The sequence below is a fragment of the Chenopodium quinoa genome, unplaced genomic scaffold (genome assembly GCF_001683475.1).
Source record: "Chenopodium quinoa cultivar QQ74 unplaced genomic scaffold, ASM168347v1, whole genome shotgun sequence".
Taxonomy (NCBI): Eukaryota; Viridiplantae; Streptophyta; class Magnoliopsida; order Caryophyllales; family Amaranthaceae; genus Chenopodium; species Chenopodium quinoa.
The window spans coordinates 360,914-377,130 of NW_018744239.1; the positions used below are offsets into that span (position 1 = coordinate 360,914).

General features: G+C 34.6%; 1 protein-coding gene across 4 annotated transcripts; it reads right to left on the reverse strand.

Annotated features, from left to right (window-relative positions):
* Positions 1 to 663: 663 nt before the first annotated feature.
* LOC110694076 (protein FLX-like 1) lies at positions 664 to 15,364 on the reverse strand. 4 transcript variants are annotated; one of them, XR_002505724.1, is made up of 7 exons: positions 15,135 to 15,361; positions 14,128 to 14,749; positions 13,858 to 14,021; positions 13,460 to 13,548; positions 13,103 to 13,342; positions 5,934 to 5,991; positions 664 to 1,346 (listed from the first exon to the last, which is right to left on the reverse strand). XR_002505724.1 is itself a non-coding variant. In XM_021871234.1 (5 exons), exons 2-5 carry the CDS (start codon positions 14,733 to 14,735, stop codon positions 13,250 to 13,252), a joined length of 954 nt encoding a protein of 317 aa, XP_021726926.1. In that variant the 5' UTR covers positions 14,736 to 14,740; positions 15,135 to 15,364; the 3' UTR covers positions 12,890 to 13,249. The 4 variants fall into 4 exon arrangements, 2 of the variants coding, with proteins under 2 accessions (XP_021726926.1, XP_021726925.1); XR_002505725.1 differs by lacking the exon at positions 664 to 1,346 and adding an exon at positions 2,257 to 2,450; XM_021871234.1 differs by lacking the exons at positions 664 to 1,346; positions 5,934 to 5,991 and having other exon boundaries at positions 12,890 to 13,342; positions 14,128 to 14,740; positions 15,135 to 15,364.
* Positions 15,365 to 16,217: the final 853 nt, after the last annotated feature.

Consider the following 16,217-nt stretch of genomic DNA (forward strand, 5'->3'; position numbering starts at 1 on the left):
ATTAATAATTTATTATTATTAAATATTAATAATTAATAATTAATATTATTTTTATTAAATATCAATAATTAATTATTGTTATTATTATTATTAAGTATTAATTATTATTATTAAATATTAATTATTTATTATTATTAAATATTAATTATTTATTATTATTCTTATTATTAATTAGTATTATTAAATATTACATATTAATTATTTATTATTATTATTTAATTGAATATTAATTATTATTATAATAATTCAATATTAAGTACTAATTTTAAGCAGAGCAGAGCAGATTGAAGCACAGCAGTGCAGATTTTAGCAAAGCAGAGCAGAGCAAAGCAGCTCTAAAGAACGGGGCCTTAGACATTTCTATGATTTGGGAAAAAAAAATATATTACCCTACTCTTTTTAATTAACACGTTTTGAGTTTAACACTATTCACACCCTTAATTCTAATCGCGTTTTATGATTTATACGTAATGAAAAATATAATTATGCGAGGTCTTGTTAGATTCGTCACGGCATATTTTTTCAAAATATCAACATTTCATAATTTTTGCTTTTCAGTAATAAAAGATATTAACGGTTAAACTTGTGCATTGACAAACGTGACGTGTCAGCTAAAAGCAACGAGGAAGTAAATTTTATGTTTGAAAAACTACCTTGAAACAGAAAATTAACTAATGACTTCAATGTAAATCATAATTTGGTACATGATATGATACAATGGTAATACACCAGAGTTACAAAATGTCAATTTACTTGAGACAATAAACCGAGTCACCAGCAGTTTTTTGACTGATAAAAAAATGTTTCAAGTGGTGGCAAGATGATAGTTGCTGGCATTTGAACAAGGTAGTGATGGTGGATTTATGGTTGAAGAGGTGTGCACAAATTAGTTAGGTACTGGAAAAGTATTTCATTTGGTGTCAAAACCATGGTGGTTTAGTGGTGGTGCCCCGTGACTGAAGTCGTATGCATGTTGTCAAAAACCAATTTATGGAAATCAAGAGAAGTTTCGGGTGATTATAGAGGGTACAACAAAGACGTGTGCAAGACTGTTACTAAAGATTCCTGCATCTTTTCCGTTTTCCTCGCTGCCATTCTGTGTAGAAATAGGCTACCTCAGCCAAGGTTTACCCTCCTCCCCTCCCACTTGAAGATGATTTTCATGAAGCATGCCTTTTTCCCATCTCATTATTTGTCATCATTAGACAACACTTCTTTGAGATGGCAAATTATCATATAATCCATGACAGAATGCACAAGTCAATTCCCTGTTGATAAGCAGCATTGTATTGCAAGCTTCCAAAAAGTGAATTCTGAGCTGTGACAAATCATCAAAAAGAGCCCACCTGTACAAAACGAATTTTATATTAAACTGCAATTATAACATTACATCACAAGGAAAATCTAACATCAAACTCATAAAGCCAACCTTAACTGAACCCTACTTCAGTCATTCCAAATCAAGGAGGCATTCGCAACCCCCTCCCCCATCCTCGAGGCTATCAATTTAAGACCCCTCCCCCCCCCCCCCCCCCCCCCCCCCCCCCCCCCCTCTTTTTTCTCCAAGTGACTACTACCAAGCTGCACCCATACCTAGTCTAATAATAGGATCACTAAGCTTGAAATGCCTTGTCTTTCAGCAAAGCTTAAGAAACCAATGCCAAGTTTCTAGGAGCAGCAGCTTTATAGTTGTAAAGTATGTATATAATATAACGTTATGAAATTTGCCTAAAACCTACTAGCTATAAAGCCTCAATGCTTTTAGGAGGGACACTAGTTTTAGTGGCTTCTGCTATAGTATGGTAAGGGCTACTTCAATAGCATTTTGTCGTAGCTTAAAATCATGGAATCACATAGAAGAACTAGCTTGACCGTACCATTTACACCATTATAATGTTTAGTTGTGCTTATCTATCTTCAATCCTTGCCAAAATAAGCTACCTTCCTTGTTAGTTGGAGAAAAATGCTTCCTCCATTAAATATTAAATGCAACAAAGGAATATTTTATGTCTCAAAATAATATCCCCTTGTTGCAATTAATTAATAACGGATGAAGTAACAAAATTATTGAAAGTCATTGATTGACATGTGGGGTCATTTAAGCTACACCAGTTGCATCTTACTATTGGAAAATGGTGTAGCTCGGAATATTGAAGAGGCAAGTCAAGCTACAACTAGTCAAGCTTAGCCATTAGAGTCCTTAGAGATGTTCTAATACACTAAAGCAGAAGCCACTAGTGCGTTTTTATTAAATTAATTATTAATGCATCAAGGATTTAAAGAGTCTTTGTGTTGGAAATCAATTAATGACACCAATGTAAATTTTAAATTGGTTTATAAGTAACAACTTGCTTATTATCTAGCATTATCTCAAAGGTATGCCGAGCGCCAAGTATCACAGCCACAGCATTGTCCAAACTCTCATAAGCAAGGCATGATGCCTCAACCACCTATAAAGAAATGTTTGAGATAGGAAAGTTAGTTGAATTCATAGAGGGGGACAAAAACTGAAAATTTAACTACCTAGGCTTTTAAATAACGAATTTGAGCATGATCTCCCAGAAGCATCCACGAGACTCATGGATAGATTATATACATCTGAACTGATAAAGCTCTGTCATGTTATTGCCAAACACGACTATTTGTATGATCATCTTACTTACATGGGTCAGGCATGCGTCCCACAGCAGATTTTACTCTTATTATGAGACGTAATTTAGGTGATAAAGTGTTGATTATCAATTGTATGAAGGGATATTTCTTACTTCACTTGCCAATGAAGCCTTGGTAGGGTGAATCTATTTCATCAGATTAATACGTGAAGGTCTATTGTTTCTTTGGTCCGCCAAATTAGGTTCCTTTCAAAGATTTGCTTGATGGAGTCCGAACATGATGGCTCAAAGTGTCATTGTTCCTTCCGTTATACTCAATCAAAACGGTTTTTGTTTTCATTGGAAGATTTTGGAGTTCTTGATTCATGCCAGATTAGGCGAATTAACTACAAAAAAAGAGCCTATTTCCAATGGCTTAAATCCATCAGAAATTGCTCAAAATCCGTCGAAAATTTCCTATGGCTTTAATAACCATCGGAAATTATATACTTTTCGATGGCTTTAAAAGCCATAGGAAAAGCCATCGGAAAAATCATCGGAAATATGTTTTTTGATGCTTACTACAACCGTCGGAAATTTCCAACAGCTTCATCCATCAAAATTTTTTAAAAACCATCGGAAATTACGTATTTTCTGACGGTTTTAGGTGGCCATCGGAAAGAACCCATCGAAAATAGCGTGTTTTCTTGTAGTGATTGTCCGTGGGGTCAAGTGATGGCTCAAGGTCTCTTTGCTCCTTAGTCTACCCGATCATAAAGGTTTTATTGTTTTCTTATGATAACTTTGGAAATCTCCATTCATGCTCGATCGGCCGATGGCTTAGTTACCATTTTTTTTAGCTTTTCCTTGCATTCAATAATGAATTCCCAATAGCAATTCAAGGGGTATTATTAGGAAGTTTTTAGGGTAACCAACATATAAATATAAAGATGAGTAGGCTTGTACGAATAAGTTTTGATGATTTATGAACATATGAGTTTATCCCTCTCCTCTTCTCTAAATTATTTCCAAATGGCTTTTATTGTTAAGGAGTTTTTTTACCCGCATTATAAGAGCACCTTCATAATGAAGAGGCTTAGCCAAGGCAACATCCTGTTCTCTCTAAAATCCATATCATTCTCTCTTCTTATCTCTCAAATCCAAATTAAGAAAAAAAAATTAAGGGAAGGGAATTTCGGATAAGTTAATCTTCATCAAATCAAAATCTGAAGGGAATTTGCAAAACTGTATTGAAAAAAACAAAAACAAAACAAATGCAATAGGCCAATAGCACATATGCGACTACGTGTATTTTACATATGGTAAGAGTTTGAATAGTAAGCTTGCAATGCACGAGTTGTTAATAGAAAATTGCATTGAGAAGCGAGTGAGGAAATACAAATAAATCATTATGGGTGTAATGTATAATCGAAAACATGATTAAAAAAATTAAATTTTTGGTACTTTAATCAATAATGAGGCTTTTAAAAAGGTGGAGAGATTAAAATTAAAGAGAGACAGAAAAAATTGAATTGAAAAGGGGAGATGAAGACAAAGTGTGTTTGAGAGATGAAGTATAAGTTTAATGAAAGAGTTAAGATAGTTTAATAAAAAATTATAAATGTAAGAAGACATGTGGCGTACTGGGTTAGAAAAGAAATAGGGCAATGTAATAGGATGGGGACATGTGTCTTTCCTTAATTGAGTTTTTAAATATTAAGTATAGATTACTGATGTAGACAGATTCTCAGCTATGAGGTTTCAACTTTCAATGAGCAAGATAAATAATGGAAGATGAAGATGAAGTTCAGAAACAATGGATGGAAAAAGTTGAGGGCGAAAGATAAAAGAAAGTAGAAAGAGAGGGTGAGTGAGGAAGGGGAAAAGGTGTCACTCCCCGCATAGTGTATAAAAAGCGTATCTAGGCGCTGAGAGGCTAGCCATTTAAGGTAGAGAGTACATTCAAAGAGATGCACCAAAAGCGCATTCACAGAGGCGCACCTAGGCACACTTCAGTCAATTACTTCATTGCACCTTTGAGCTTTTTTAAGCATTGCTCAAATGCAAAAAAGGGATATATATTAAAAAATATAAAAAATAAAAAAAAAATAAAAAAAAAAACACCACAAAGCCAATGCTGGATATTTGACTTGTTCACTGAAAAACGGAGGCAAGGTATAATATTTAATAGATTTTTCCAGCTTAAGTACTATCTGACATTCCCAAACTGTTTGCTATTGGGCCTCCAAAATTGAGACCATGGTTATGAAGCAGCCATATGAGGGTTATAATAAGAATTGAACAAATAATCGGTTTGGAAACTTGAGGAAACAATCAGGAAATAAGTTAGAGAGAAATGAGAATATTAATGCCAATTTAAAGAGAAGAGAAGAGGGTAGGAAGAGAAGGATAATGAGAAGAGTTGAAAATTTTGTTTTAGCTTTTCTTAGTTAGGTTTGAGAGAGCATCATATCTCTCAAATATTTGGTATTTATCTCCAATTTTATATAACTTTATCTTTAAAACATTTATCTGAAACTGTAATAGACTAACTTGGAGGGTAGTATAGGTATTCTAGTTTTATTAGTTTATTAGGGTTAATAGTCCTTAATATAAATAGAGAGGGAAGGGAAGGAAACAGGGAGACAGAAATTTGGTGAGAACCTTTTGGTGAGAAATTTGGTGAGAACCTTTTGGAGAGTTATGAGCTAAACTCACTATCGAAGATTGATAGCCTTGAGCTATTAGCCTATCTTTTGTAACCCTTTCACCATTATCATTTGTTAGTAAAGCTTCCATCTTTCTTATTTTTCTTTATACAAATCTATTTACCAAAAATCAGATTATTTAGGGCTTGTTTGGCATTGTTTTTTGTTTTCAGTTTTCAGAAAACGAGAAAAAGGTGTTTTCATTTTTCTGTTGTCAGTTTTCAAAGTTACCATGAGTTTAATAATTTGACTTTTTTATTCATTATATGACATATATCATATGATTTTGAAAAACAAAAAACCAAAAAACAGAAACCATAGTGATGCCAAACAAACCCCTAGCTAATCAAAGAACCAATCTTTTCTCGATATTTTGCTATTATTAGTGCAAGTTATATCAGTTCATTACAAAAAAACAAGCAGTGATCAAATATTGCTTAATTATCAATGTACTACGCTACCTTCACAAACAAACCATTCAAACAGCTAAATTGTCACCACGTCAGACGGAAACCTAATATTGAATACCAATTTTCAAAAATAAAAGAACATTATCTTCATTTCCTTGTCAGACAACAAATTCTAGAGAAGTGCTAAGAACATAAGTAAAATAATGAAGGCAAGAAGTCAGTACCTTATATATTCCCATCTAACATGCAGGAAGATCGACCCTCCTTGCAAAATTTCCATAGCTGCAATAAGAAGGATTGGATCACATTAGACCAGATCAAACCTTATAAGATCAAGTTCAATATACATATAGAAGAAAGTAGCAAGGGCAAATAATGCTTACAAAATATGAGCCAGGCATTTTGGATTTTTTTCACTCAGGAAATGTTCACAAGAGGAATTCTAAATTACTAAAATAACAAAAATAATAAGGAAGCCAGAACTATCACCAGGTAGGAAAGCTTTATTCATCTAGCAAGGAAGCATGCAAATAAAATTTTGGCACTCACAGATAGGCAATCTCTCATAATCTCAACCATCTACACCTATATACAGAAACTAACTAGTATAATCAGTTTTCCATAATGACCATGATTAAACTGTTCAACCAAGGCACTGATATTTGGATAGTGTTCCCGATAATAAACTCTAGAATACTCAAGAAATGGCAGAGCCATCAAGGGCAGTTGGAGAAATAAAAATAAGTGAAAGCTTTTGGTTAATAAAAAAAACAAAAGAAAGCTAATTGTACGCATACAAAAGCTTTGATGACAATGACCAGAAATAAATTAGTCAAGAGAACCAAAATCCATCAACATGGATCTGGGATGACAACAAACATGTCAATCAAGACCAACAATATATACATAAAAAAAATCGCAGATTTCTTTGGTAGTGGAGGAAGGAAGCAGCATTGAGTTTCACTAATTAAGTATAGATCAGCTGCAGCTCAATTTTTGTTTAACATCAACTTCCCATAATAGCCACACTCAAGTTTTCATCTCATTTATCACCATACTGCTCAACCCAACAATATCGTGGCTATTCACAATAAATTCAAGTACTACAATATGTCCCCATTAAGCAATCACCATAGCTGAAAATCTAAAACTAAACTACCAGCTGGTTATCATTGATAGCATAAAGTAAGCTATAGGAACCTCAGAAAGTGGATACCTTCACTATTAAGAAATACACAAACGTGTATGACCTTATTCAGAAACAAAAGCCATCAATAAGAAAGATAACTTACGTATCACATTAAAAGAAGACCAGGAATCCTCTCAAAATTGATTTTCACTCAACCTAGACTTGATGCCTTGGAGATAACATCATCAAAAAGAAATAAACGCAACTCTACCCTACAAACTCCAAACTAGAATATGTACTATAAAACCACAGAAATCATGGCATAATCAAACCAGTTGATTGCCGTAGAAATTCCCTTACAAGTAACATAAGGGGCCTGCAAATGCTCAATGACATTCAATCTGGTCCCCTTGAATTGCAAAAAGTAGGCAAGGCCACAATGCAATATTTAACCTCTACACTTCTCTACTTCCCACTACATAAGAAGAAGAAATATATGATGTAAGAACTAAGCAGCACTTACCAGGTCTCTACTTTAGCAGAACCTATCTGAGATTGCTTTTAACATTAAAGCCTTGGTTTTCTATGGAACCTTGGCATTCCAAGGATAACTGGAACAGAAAAAGGAAATGCAGTAATATATGAAATATTGAGAAAACAAATCAAATATCCTGCTCCTAAGTCACTAAAACTATACAAGAATGGATTGTCTTAGCTCTTAAAATCCCACCAAAATTTTCACCCAACCTTCAATCTTTAGAATTTAATCTAATATAATAATTACACAAAGAGAACACACCCTCTCTAAACAAGAAATGAAAATCAGAGGCTTTTGTAAGAAAGAGTTTATAGGATGAGGAATTGAAACATAAAAGTTATTATTCCATGCATTTCTCCATAAGTCAGACTCAAACTCATCCAATGCCAACATTAAATGAAACCAAGGAAAATTATAGTAATTTCTTGGAATATCACGTCTGTACTTGATGATTTGACGCTAAAAAGAAGTATGATTCAGAAGAAACGATAACCATTTATCCACCAAAGAGATGGGCCTTAGACTACAAAGGACCAAGACCCAACCCAAATACCTTTTTAAACTAGCAAACCTAATCCCAACCCACTGGACAATTTCCTTAATCCTCCCCCCATACTTTAACAAAAAAAAAAAAAAAAAAAAGGTTCTCACAAGTCATAACCCTCTCAAAACACATAGCAACAACTAGAGAAATTCTGTCCTATAATAAAACAAGTAACATATAAGGATGCTTGACAAAGAATATATCTTTCATAGGAAAAGCTAAAGAATCAATAGGTAAGTAGGTAACAAGATCAAACCCTTATTTCTAAAAGGTTGGCTTGGCTGCACGATACAAGAATTTGTCTCTCACGGTCACCTACAAAGATCAATTTCATCCATTCGCTTCTATCTACAGGATCAGCAAATGAAGACAGTAATATGTACCATTATGAAGAAAATGGTGACCCTTCCTTACATCCTTGTGGCTTTATATTCATCAAAGGCCGCTCCATCCACTACAAGTAAGAAACAAGCAGACAAGAAACAATATTGAACCCATTTCTTCACTCTACCTGGTGCATCCACATTTTATTGCTCTACTTAGTATACCCATAATCACCCAATCAATCAATCATAGGCTCACTTAAAGTTTTAGTCCAAAACATTACCCTTCCGACCACTCCAAGTATCATCAACCACCTAATCAGCCACAAAGGTAACATCCAAAATTTGTCTAACCTCACCTTAATTCAGATCTAACAAGCTAGAAATAAATGTCTTTTCACGGATACATATATTCTATAAGGCCATAATGGCTAGTCGACAAGAAAATCGCTAAACTTATCTAAACAAAGCTATAATGGACAAATAAAGTTTAACATCATGAAGTAGTTAGCATAATTACCACCTCAAAATAACAAAACCTCAAGCTATCAGACACATCCACAGAACAGTAGAATTTCTAGCATAAGCAAAAAGTGCCAAGCATGAAATGTGTTATTAGAAATTTGATGTAGTTAGTCTACACCAATAAACAACAGAAGATTATTAAGCAACTTATAAGTCCAGACAATCCTAATTGAGTGAACATCATTTAACTTGATAAGTTTTCCCGAGATGAATATTTTTTAAATTTTTTTTATTTGGATTTTCAAGTCAAATAAGGGTTTCTATAATACTAAATAAAGAAAACATATTATTAATGACTTTTCCAGGTGGAAGTTCCAACATCAAAATACAGAATCAAATTTATCCTCTAAATTCTACACTCACAATCCTATCCTCTCACCTCACCCTCTTTTCATAGATTTCCTCTCCACTATCTCTACATAAATCTCTGTCAGCTTCAACCACGTCTGATGCAGGTCTCATACCTGGAAAACATACGAATACTCAAATCGAACAAACAAACAAACAAGCAATTAAAACACGCCTAATTGGCTTTTTCACTCTTTATCTACATTCTCTTCTTTCTTCTGATCCTCTTTTGCTTTCCTCTCTTCACCAGCTCTACCTAATCTGTCTCACCTTCTTGATAGATATTTTGTTCTTTTTGGACAGACCCCTTTTCTTCTCATCAAGGTTTATAGCCAGGCAAAGTTTCTGAGGTTAAGGGAGAACTCACATATAACCTTCAGCTCCACGACAATATTCTAGAATGCTGCCAACATTCTTGAGCATTTTCTATTACAACAAACTCATTCATAAGCCAATTGACTAAACCATTACTCAAAATATTAATACAAGTACACAACTAATGACAACATCTACCAGCTAACTAGCAGCAAAACCAATCCAAAACAAAAATTCTCATATGCGAGAATCGGGTATCAAGAAACCACAAAGCAGACAATAAAAAACGAAAACATAAATACAATCATTAGGAGGCAAAAGCTGCTAGGGAGTGTAGGACCAAATAAGAAAGAAAAAATTCGGATTTTAAAAATATAAAGAACACACAATCAAGGCATCCCATGAAATGTGACAATATCTAAATCATGGTGATACAGCTAAATACTATGGCACTTACTTGTAAATATCCATCCTTCATCCAGCTGCTTCACGCTCATAAATATCTTGGCAATGATCATTTTATGTCTTCCAGCAAACAAAATCTGACAACTTTGCTACTGAACTTATGACAAGAATAGGTCTGAACGTAGTCCAATCAATCATATGCTTGTCTTTATTGGCATCACTAAGCAATAAACCCCAGAGGATGAAGATAATAAATCCAACTGAAGAGCAAAGCAAGTCAAATGTTGATGGGATTTTAAACTTGGGAGTGTAGTATATTGAGTGCACCTACATGGCCATCACCATCCAGAAGATGAGACCGGCAAATTGCTAGTTCATGTTTCTAATTATGTAGTGGCAAACAAAATGGATGCCTGAACAAACTATCAGGTCCGAAAGGGAATATGTTGCTGACATGTGAGCTGAGATTTACTCACATGCTGACAGCTGACAGCTCTCAGCTCTCACCAACATATTTTCTATAGGGATCTCTTAAATCATTAAAGTATTAGATAGAATATATATAGAAGGGATGATTGGTTATCTCTAAATGTCATGATACTTTCAGCTGTACAAAGACTTTCTGGAAATAGCCGGGGTGATAGAAGCTAAGAAATTAGCCTTAGGCAAATCCTAGATATATATGAGGTGCAATAGCAATTGAGGCCATTTATGCTGGCTAAACTACAACAGAACAAGTGTAAGATGATTGATGACTCCTAAATTTTACCAGAAAGCTATCCTACCAGCATAACCAGAAGATCAACTTAAAGCCTAAAGATGGAGCCAGAAAGACATTTTTTCTTTCTTTTTGACATGCTCTAGAACTATCATGAAGCAATGCCTACAAAATTAAGATTTTTCAAGTATCCACCTCAAAAGCTAAAGCTTGACTAGAGGAAGTATATACAAGCCTCGTGATAAAGAACTTCAAACCACCTTGACAAGAGGAAGAATAACCTCATATACAATATGATTGTTTCTATATAAGTACAAAACCCAGATAGCAGTAGCAAACATCTCCCAACATTGATCATCAAAGATCCACATGAGAAAGCTTCAATGATTTCAGGCCTTACAATAAGGAAATAGTAAGCAAATACAGGTATCATGCGAATCCTTTTTTGTGCAAAAGGCCAGATGCACCATACAAACTCCAATAGCTTTGAGCAGATCAGCGCCAAGTAGTCTTTCTTGAATTTGTTATGTAAAAAACTGAACAAGGCAATTTCTAGAACGCAAATTTAAAAATCTCACCCAATATATGAGCAACAAAAGGGGTGAAGGGTAGGAGAATACGACTTCGAGCATAGATATACAGATCTGACTCCTAGTCAGATATTACAGTGTGCTGTAATATTATTGTGTGCGCTGTAATATTTTCTGTTTATAATCTCCACCTGATAGTGACCATAGATATCTTAACTTTCATCAAGCCATATCAACTACACTATTCACAGGATTATCAAAAGCACAACTATATAATTAAAATTAAAACCCAATCAAAAAAAAAAAAAAAGAAAGAAAGAAAAGAGTGTTGTAGTCTGTTTAACAGCTAAACAGTAGAACCTTACGCTGTCCAGGTAGTCATAGCCTATTTAGCATCTACCTGCTTGTATTTCACTATTTTTTTAAGACAGTGAGGAATTCATATGACTAACAATTGTAGGTTTTTTTTGACATGTCACTCCTTGTTATCCTGCCAATAAATGGCCACATTTGAGTACAATACACAATCTACCTTACATATGGTTACGTAGATAAATAAGGTCACTTGCCAACTAGAAATTATGTTTTGCTGAGTTAGATATAAAAACTATGGTGCCATGGAGTCAAAACAGATGAGTAGGTTTATAATACACCAAAGAACTAAGCCTTTTTACTATCAAGGTGATGTGCATGACATAAATAGTATAAAATCGTTAGAGTAGGCAAACAAGTCTTGTCCGGTAGGGTTTGTTTCTGTACCCCACCCCCCCCCCCCAAAAAAAAAAAAAAAAAAAAAAAAAAAAAAAAAAAAAAACCAGAGAGAGAGAGGGAGAGAGAGAGATTTTAACCTCTAACCCATATCTTAAAAAAAAAACAGTTACACAAATCTAATCCAATGTTTAAAGAAAGAAAAAAAGGAAAGAAAAAAAAAAGGAAGCTAAAGTTACAGTTACACTTTGAGAATTTAAAGCAAAAGGAGGTTGTAATGCCTAGTCATAAAACATAGGCATGAGGTGCTGCTATATATAATACATTTTTTTCCTTTTGGGGATAGTAAATAAGTTTCCATGCACTTTATTTGCACCTCACTGTGTATTTTTTAGCGCATTGAAAACACTTCACCTTGCCAATTGAAATCACGTACCCTTATTACCTTGGGCTTCAGCATCTAAGGCATTTGTTTTTAATACACTTCCCTAAAATATTTAGTATTAGTACTATTAAAAATTATAAAAAAAAAATAATAATAATAATCAAAAAGTATGTTTAAGAATTATTTATGATTCCAAGTTACGATCCATCTCTATAATTTCTTGTGTTTCATTATTTTAATGAATTTGCTTATATAGATATAGGTAGAATCAAACAAAGTTTAGCCTAATTATACTAACCCATACTTAACTAATCCCATTGAGTCAAATGAATAACTCATATCAACCCATTTACATTGAAAGGTAATAACTCCTAACTCAACCAGCCACTTCCAAGTCAGGCATGGACTGGCTCGTCATGTCAAGTTAACATTTGCCAACTTTAACAAAAACAGGCAAAACAAAAAATACAATAAACTAGCCAAGGAACTGACTTCACCCGTTCACCGATGCATATAGTTTCTTGATCTTCACTCGTCACTGAACAAGATGTAAACAAAGAATCAAACAAAATAATTCTTTAGAAAATCTAAAGGCAGCATCCAACAATCAAATCTCTCATAAGGAATGAAGCAAGATCAGATGTACACAATTTTTTAAAATCTTCGGTGGTCCAATTATAAACAGCAAAATTATTTGAAACAGAATCAACTATGAGGCCTGAGAAACCAATACTTTAAGCAAATAGGTCACCTCTGCTATACAAGAATATAGACATGGAAACGCATAACACATGTCACCAAATGAAATGAGAGAAACAGAAATTGTAAATAGATAAAGCTTATCCTTACTACCAACTGAAATTAATATTCCGTGGACAAGACAATATAATGACAACATATTTCACCGCATGACAATATGACATACTTAGTAAAGAAGCATCCCCATATTCTGTAAAAGGATCCCTCAAAGTTACTCACGCAGTCACACTTATGCATCTATCAAGCTCGAGCTGAAGAGACCAGCATGCAAAACAAAACAGGATTCTGCATCATCAGATAATTGCAAGCCACTTCATCTATGCCCTTGACCACGTTGCATGTTATATGCTCCCCAATTGCCAGGCCCAGGTCCATATTGAGAATAATTTTCCATACCAGGCTGTGTCTGTAAATCAAACGCCGAAAACCAAGCTACATGATCTTTGTAAACAGCAAAAACGCAACATTGCATAAAAGCATCACAGAGCACACCAAATTATAAAATCTCAGTAAGAAAACTTACTAAGTTTACTCCATAGCCAGCTGGGTAGGGATTTCCTGCGTATCCAGCTTCAGGTGTGCTATAAGTGGTGTTATAACCTGCCGCTGCTCCTAAGATAAACAAAGAAATGAACTAAGTTTGGCTGATTTACTAGACAAGAGGCATTTTCAGACAAGCAACGTGCACAAACATTGTGTGAGAGAGGGGAGCACTGAATACATAAACTGAATTATTAAAAGCTCATCGTGATAATTTTTTAATCATATCTAACATCCAAATGTTGAAAATTAAAAACCTCGCTATTGAAAACCTTATCCAATAACTGAAGATACTATTAGCCTCATACATTAGCTAATCAAAAAACAAAAGCACCATTCTTACAATGCTCAAATAAATTAGACCTTCCAAAACAATCATACCAGGATTGCCAACAGCAGCAGCAGCACGTGCTCTCTTCTCTGCATTAGCAACCTCTGCCCGAAGCTTTTCTAGTTCTCTAGCCATTGAGAGCATTTTGGCCTGGAACTTTTGGCCATGCTCATAGCTATCAGCATATGCTTTCTTCTCATACTCAATAGCAGCCCTGCAAACCCCCCAATTATATTACAAAAAGAAGCCAAAACAAGCATTCAAGACTTGTATAAATAAACATATGTAATATTACAAGACCCTCAAAAACAGCTCCATACTTTGCTCTGTCAACCTCCTGTCTCATATGCTCAATTTCAGCTTTCAATGCCGGAACTTGCTGTAAATCAGTAGAAAATCTAGTCAAATCCTGGTTCATTCTCTGGACCTGAGCCATAAGATCTTGCCTCACGACAGTAAGTTCTTTAATGTCAGATTGAACCCGCATGTGTTCAGCCTTCATTGCATCTGCTGCTTGAAGTTCCATCTCCAATTTGGCAGCCTTGTCAAGCATTTCTCTCATCTGCATATCCTTTTCTGCGTGAAAGGAATCACCATAATGGGACATTCGTTGCAACTCGTAATGAGCAGCTTCTAATTCCTGCTTCAATGCAACATGGGTAGCAGCAACCCTCTGGTTATCGACTAATAAACCTTGAATTTCTTGAAGCTGAACTCCGAGACGTTCCTCGAGGATAGCAGGATGAGGGGGTAGTGACCTAGGGCCCATCCCAAACTGGGATTCCCTCTCCCTCATTTCCTCAAGAAGTGCAGGGTGAGGCATCGGACCAAGATTTCGGCCATATGGCGGTTCATGGGGTGGAAACGGAATCCTTCCATGAGGCAAGTTCTTCATCGGCAATGGCGGACCAGGGTTTCTGCCTGACATTGTGACTGATGCCCCTAATTATTATACAGAATTATTCAAATTTCAATCAGAAAATTTAAATTAAGATGCGCATATATTCAATTACATTCATATTTAATTACATTAATTAGAAGAAAAACAAAAAATTCCCACTTATATTAACAATGGAGCATACAAACAACTCAATCCTATGAATTAATTCAACAAATTACTCAAGAATTTGAATTAACATATGACGAACTACACCAAAAACTAATTAATCTGAAAATCAAATGAACAATAATTATCAAAATTTAAAATACAATAATAATAATTCGACAATTATTATCATACCAATAAATTGAAAATTGTTGCTGATAAATGTAAATTAGAACCAGTTCAAAGATGGGGCAATCAAACAAAAGTAAGACAACAAATTACCTAAGAGCGATTGACAATTGTTTCTGAATTTGATTTCTGGAAAAGTATGAATTTGCACAAAATCCGCCAGAAAATGGAGAGGAATTTAGGTTTTGAGGTCTTTTGGCAAACCCAAAAACAATTGTGAACTGCTAGCGGAGCACTGGAGTACCTATACTTGGAAATTTGGAATTAATAAAACTTGGCAAAACCGTCATTCAGGTATCCTACGGGTCACTCAAGTCAACTTCTTCCCGGTTATAGTAATTTTTGGCTCGAGCGATGCCTAAATTAACTTTTTTTTATAGATTACAAAATACTTCATTAAAGAAAAAAGAGACAACAAACAAGTACCAATCAATTGGTAAGTCTAAAAAGGTTGAAGAGGTAAGCTAACGACTCTCAAATGGGGTTAACTATTATGCTAGTGACAAGATAACATCGTTTGTTGGCGCCAAAGTTGTTGTCCGGCTGATGAAGGATCTTTGGTCAAGGCATAGGTTGCTTTCGCGCGGAATGCTTCATTAAAGGCAGATATATTAGTTGATTTTTTTTTTATTACCATCAAAATATCATGACCCTTGTTTATTTTGTAATTATAGGCTAAGATTGAATTACCTATTAAAGCTATAACGGTAGACTAATGAGGTGCTAAATGAGTAAAATCACTAATAGTGTAATTTTTATTTATATACTAGTAAAAAGTCGTTTATTATCTAACTGCATCTCTAGAGTTGCTGGTTTGGTTGCTTTACCAATTTGCCCCAATTATGGTGAATAAACGTTAAATTAAACTCAGAGTTTGTTTCGTTTATCTATTAGGTGTTGTATTCTTTTTTGAATTTATCTATGCAATTAATTATAAGGTTATCAATAATACGAGTTAAATAGTAGACCCGTCCCATTAAGGTAGGGATGGGTTCAAGTTTGGCAAGGATAGAGTGGGGACATGGATAAATCTTGTATCCATCATGGGGATGAGGATAGGGATGGATTTCATGTTGCACCTGCTCCAAATCCGTCTCAACTACCCTGCCTTGCCCCATCCTGCACTCAACAATGAATATAATTTTGTCTATTTTTTACTTTTATCTGCGTTATTTA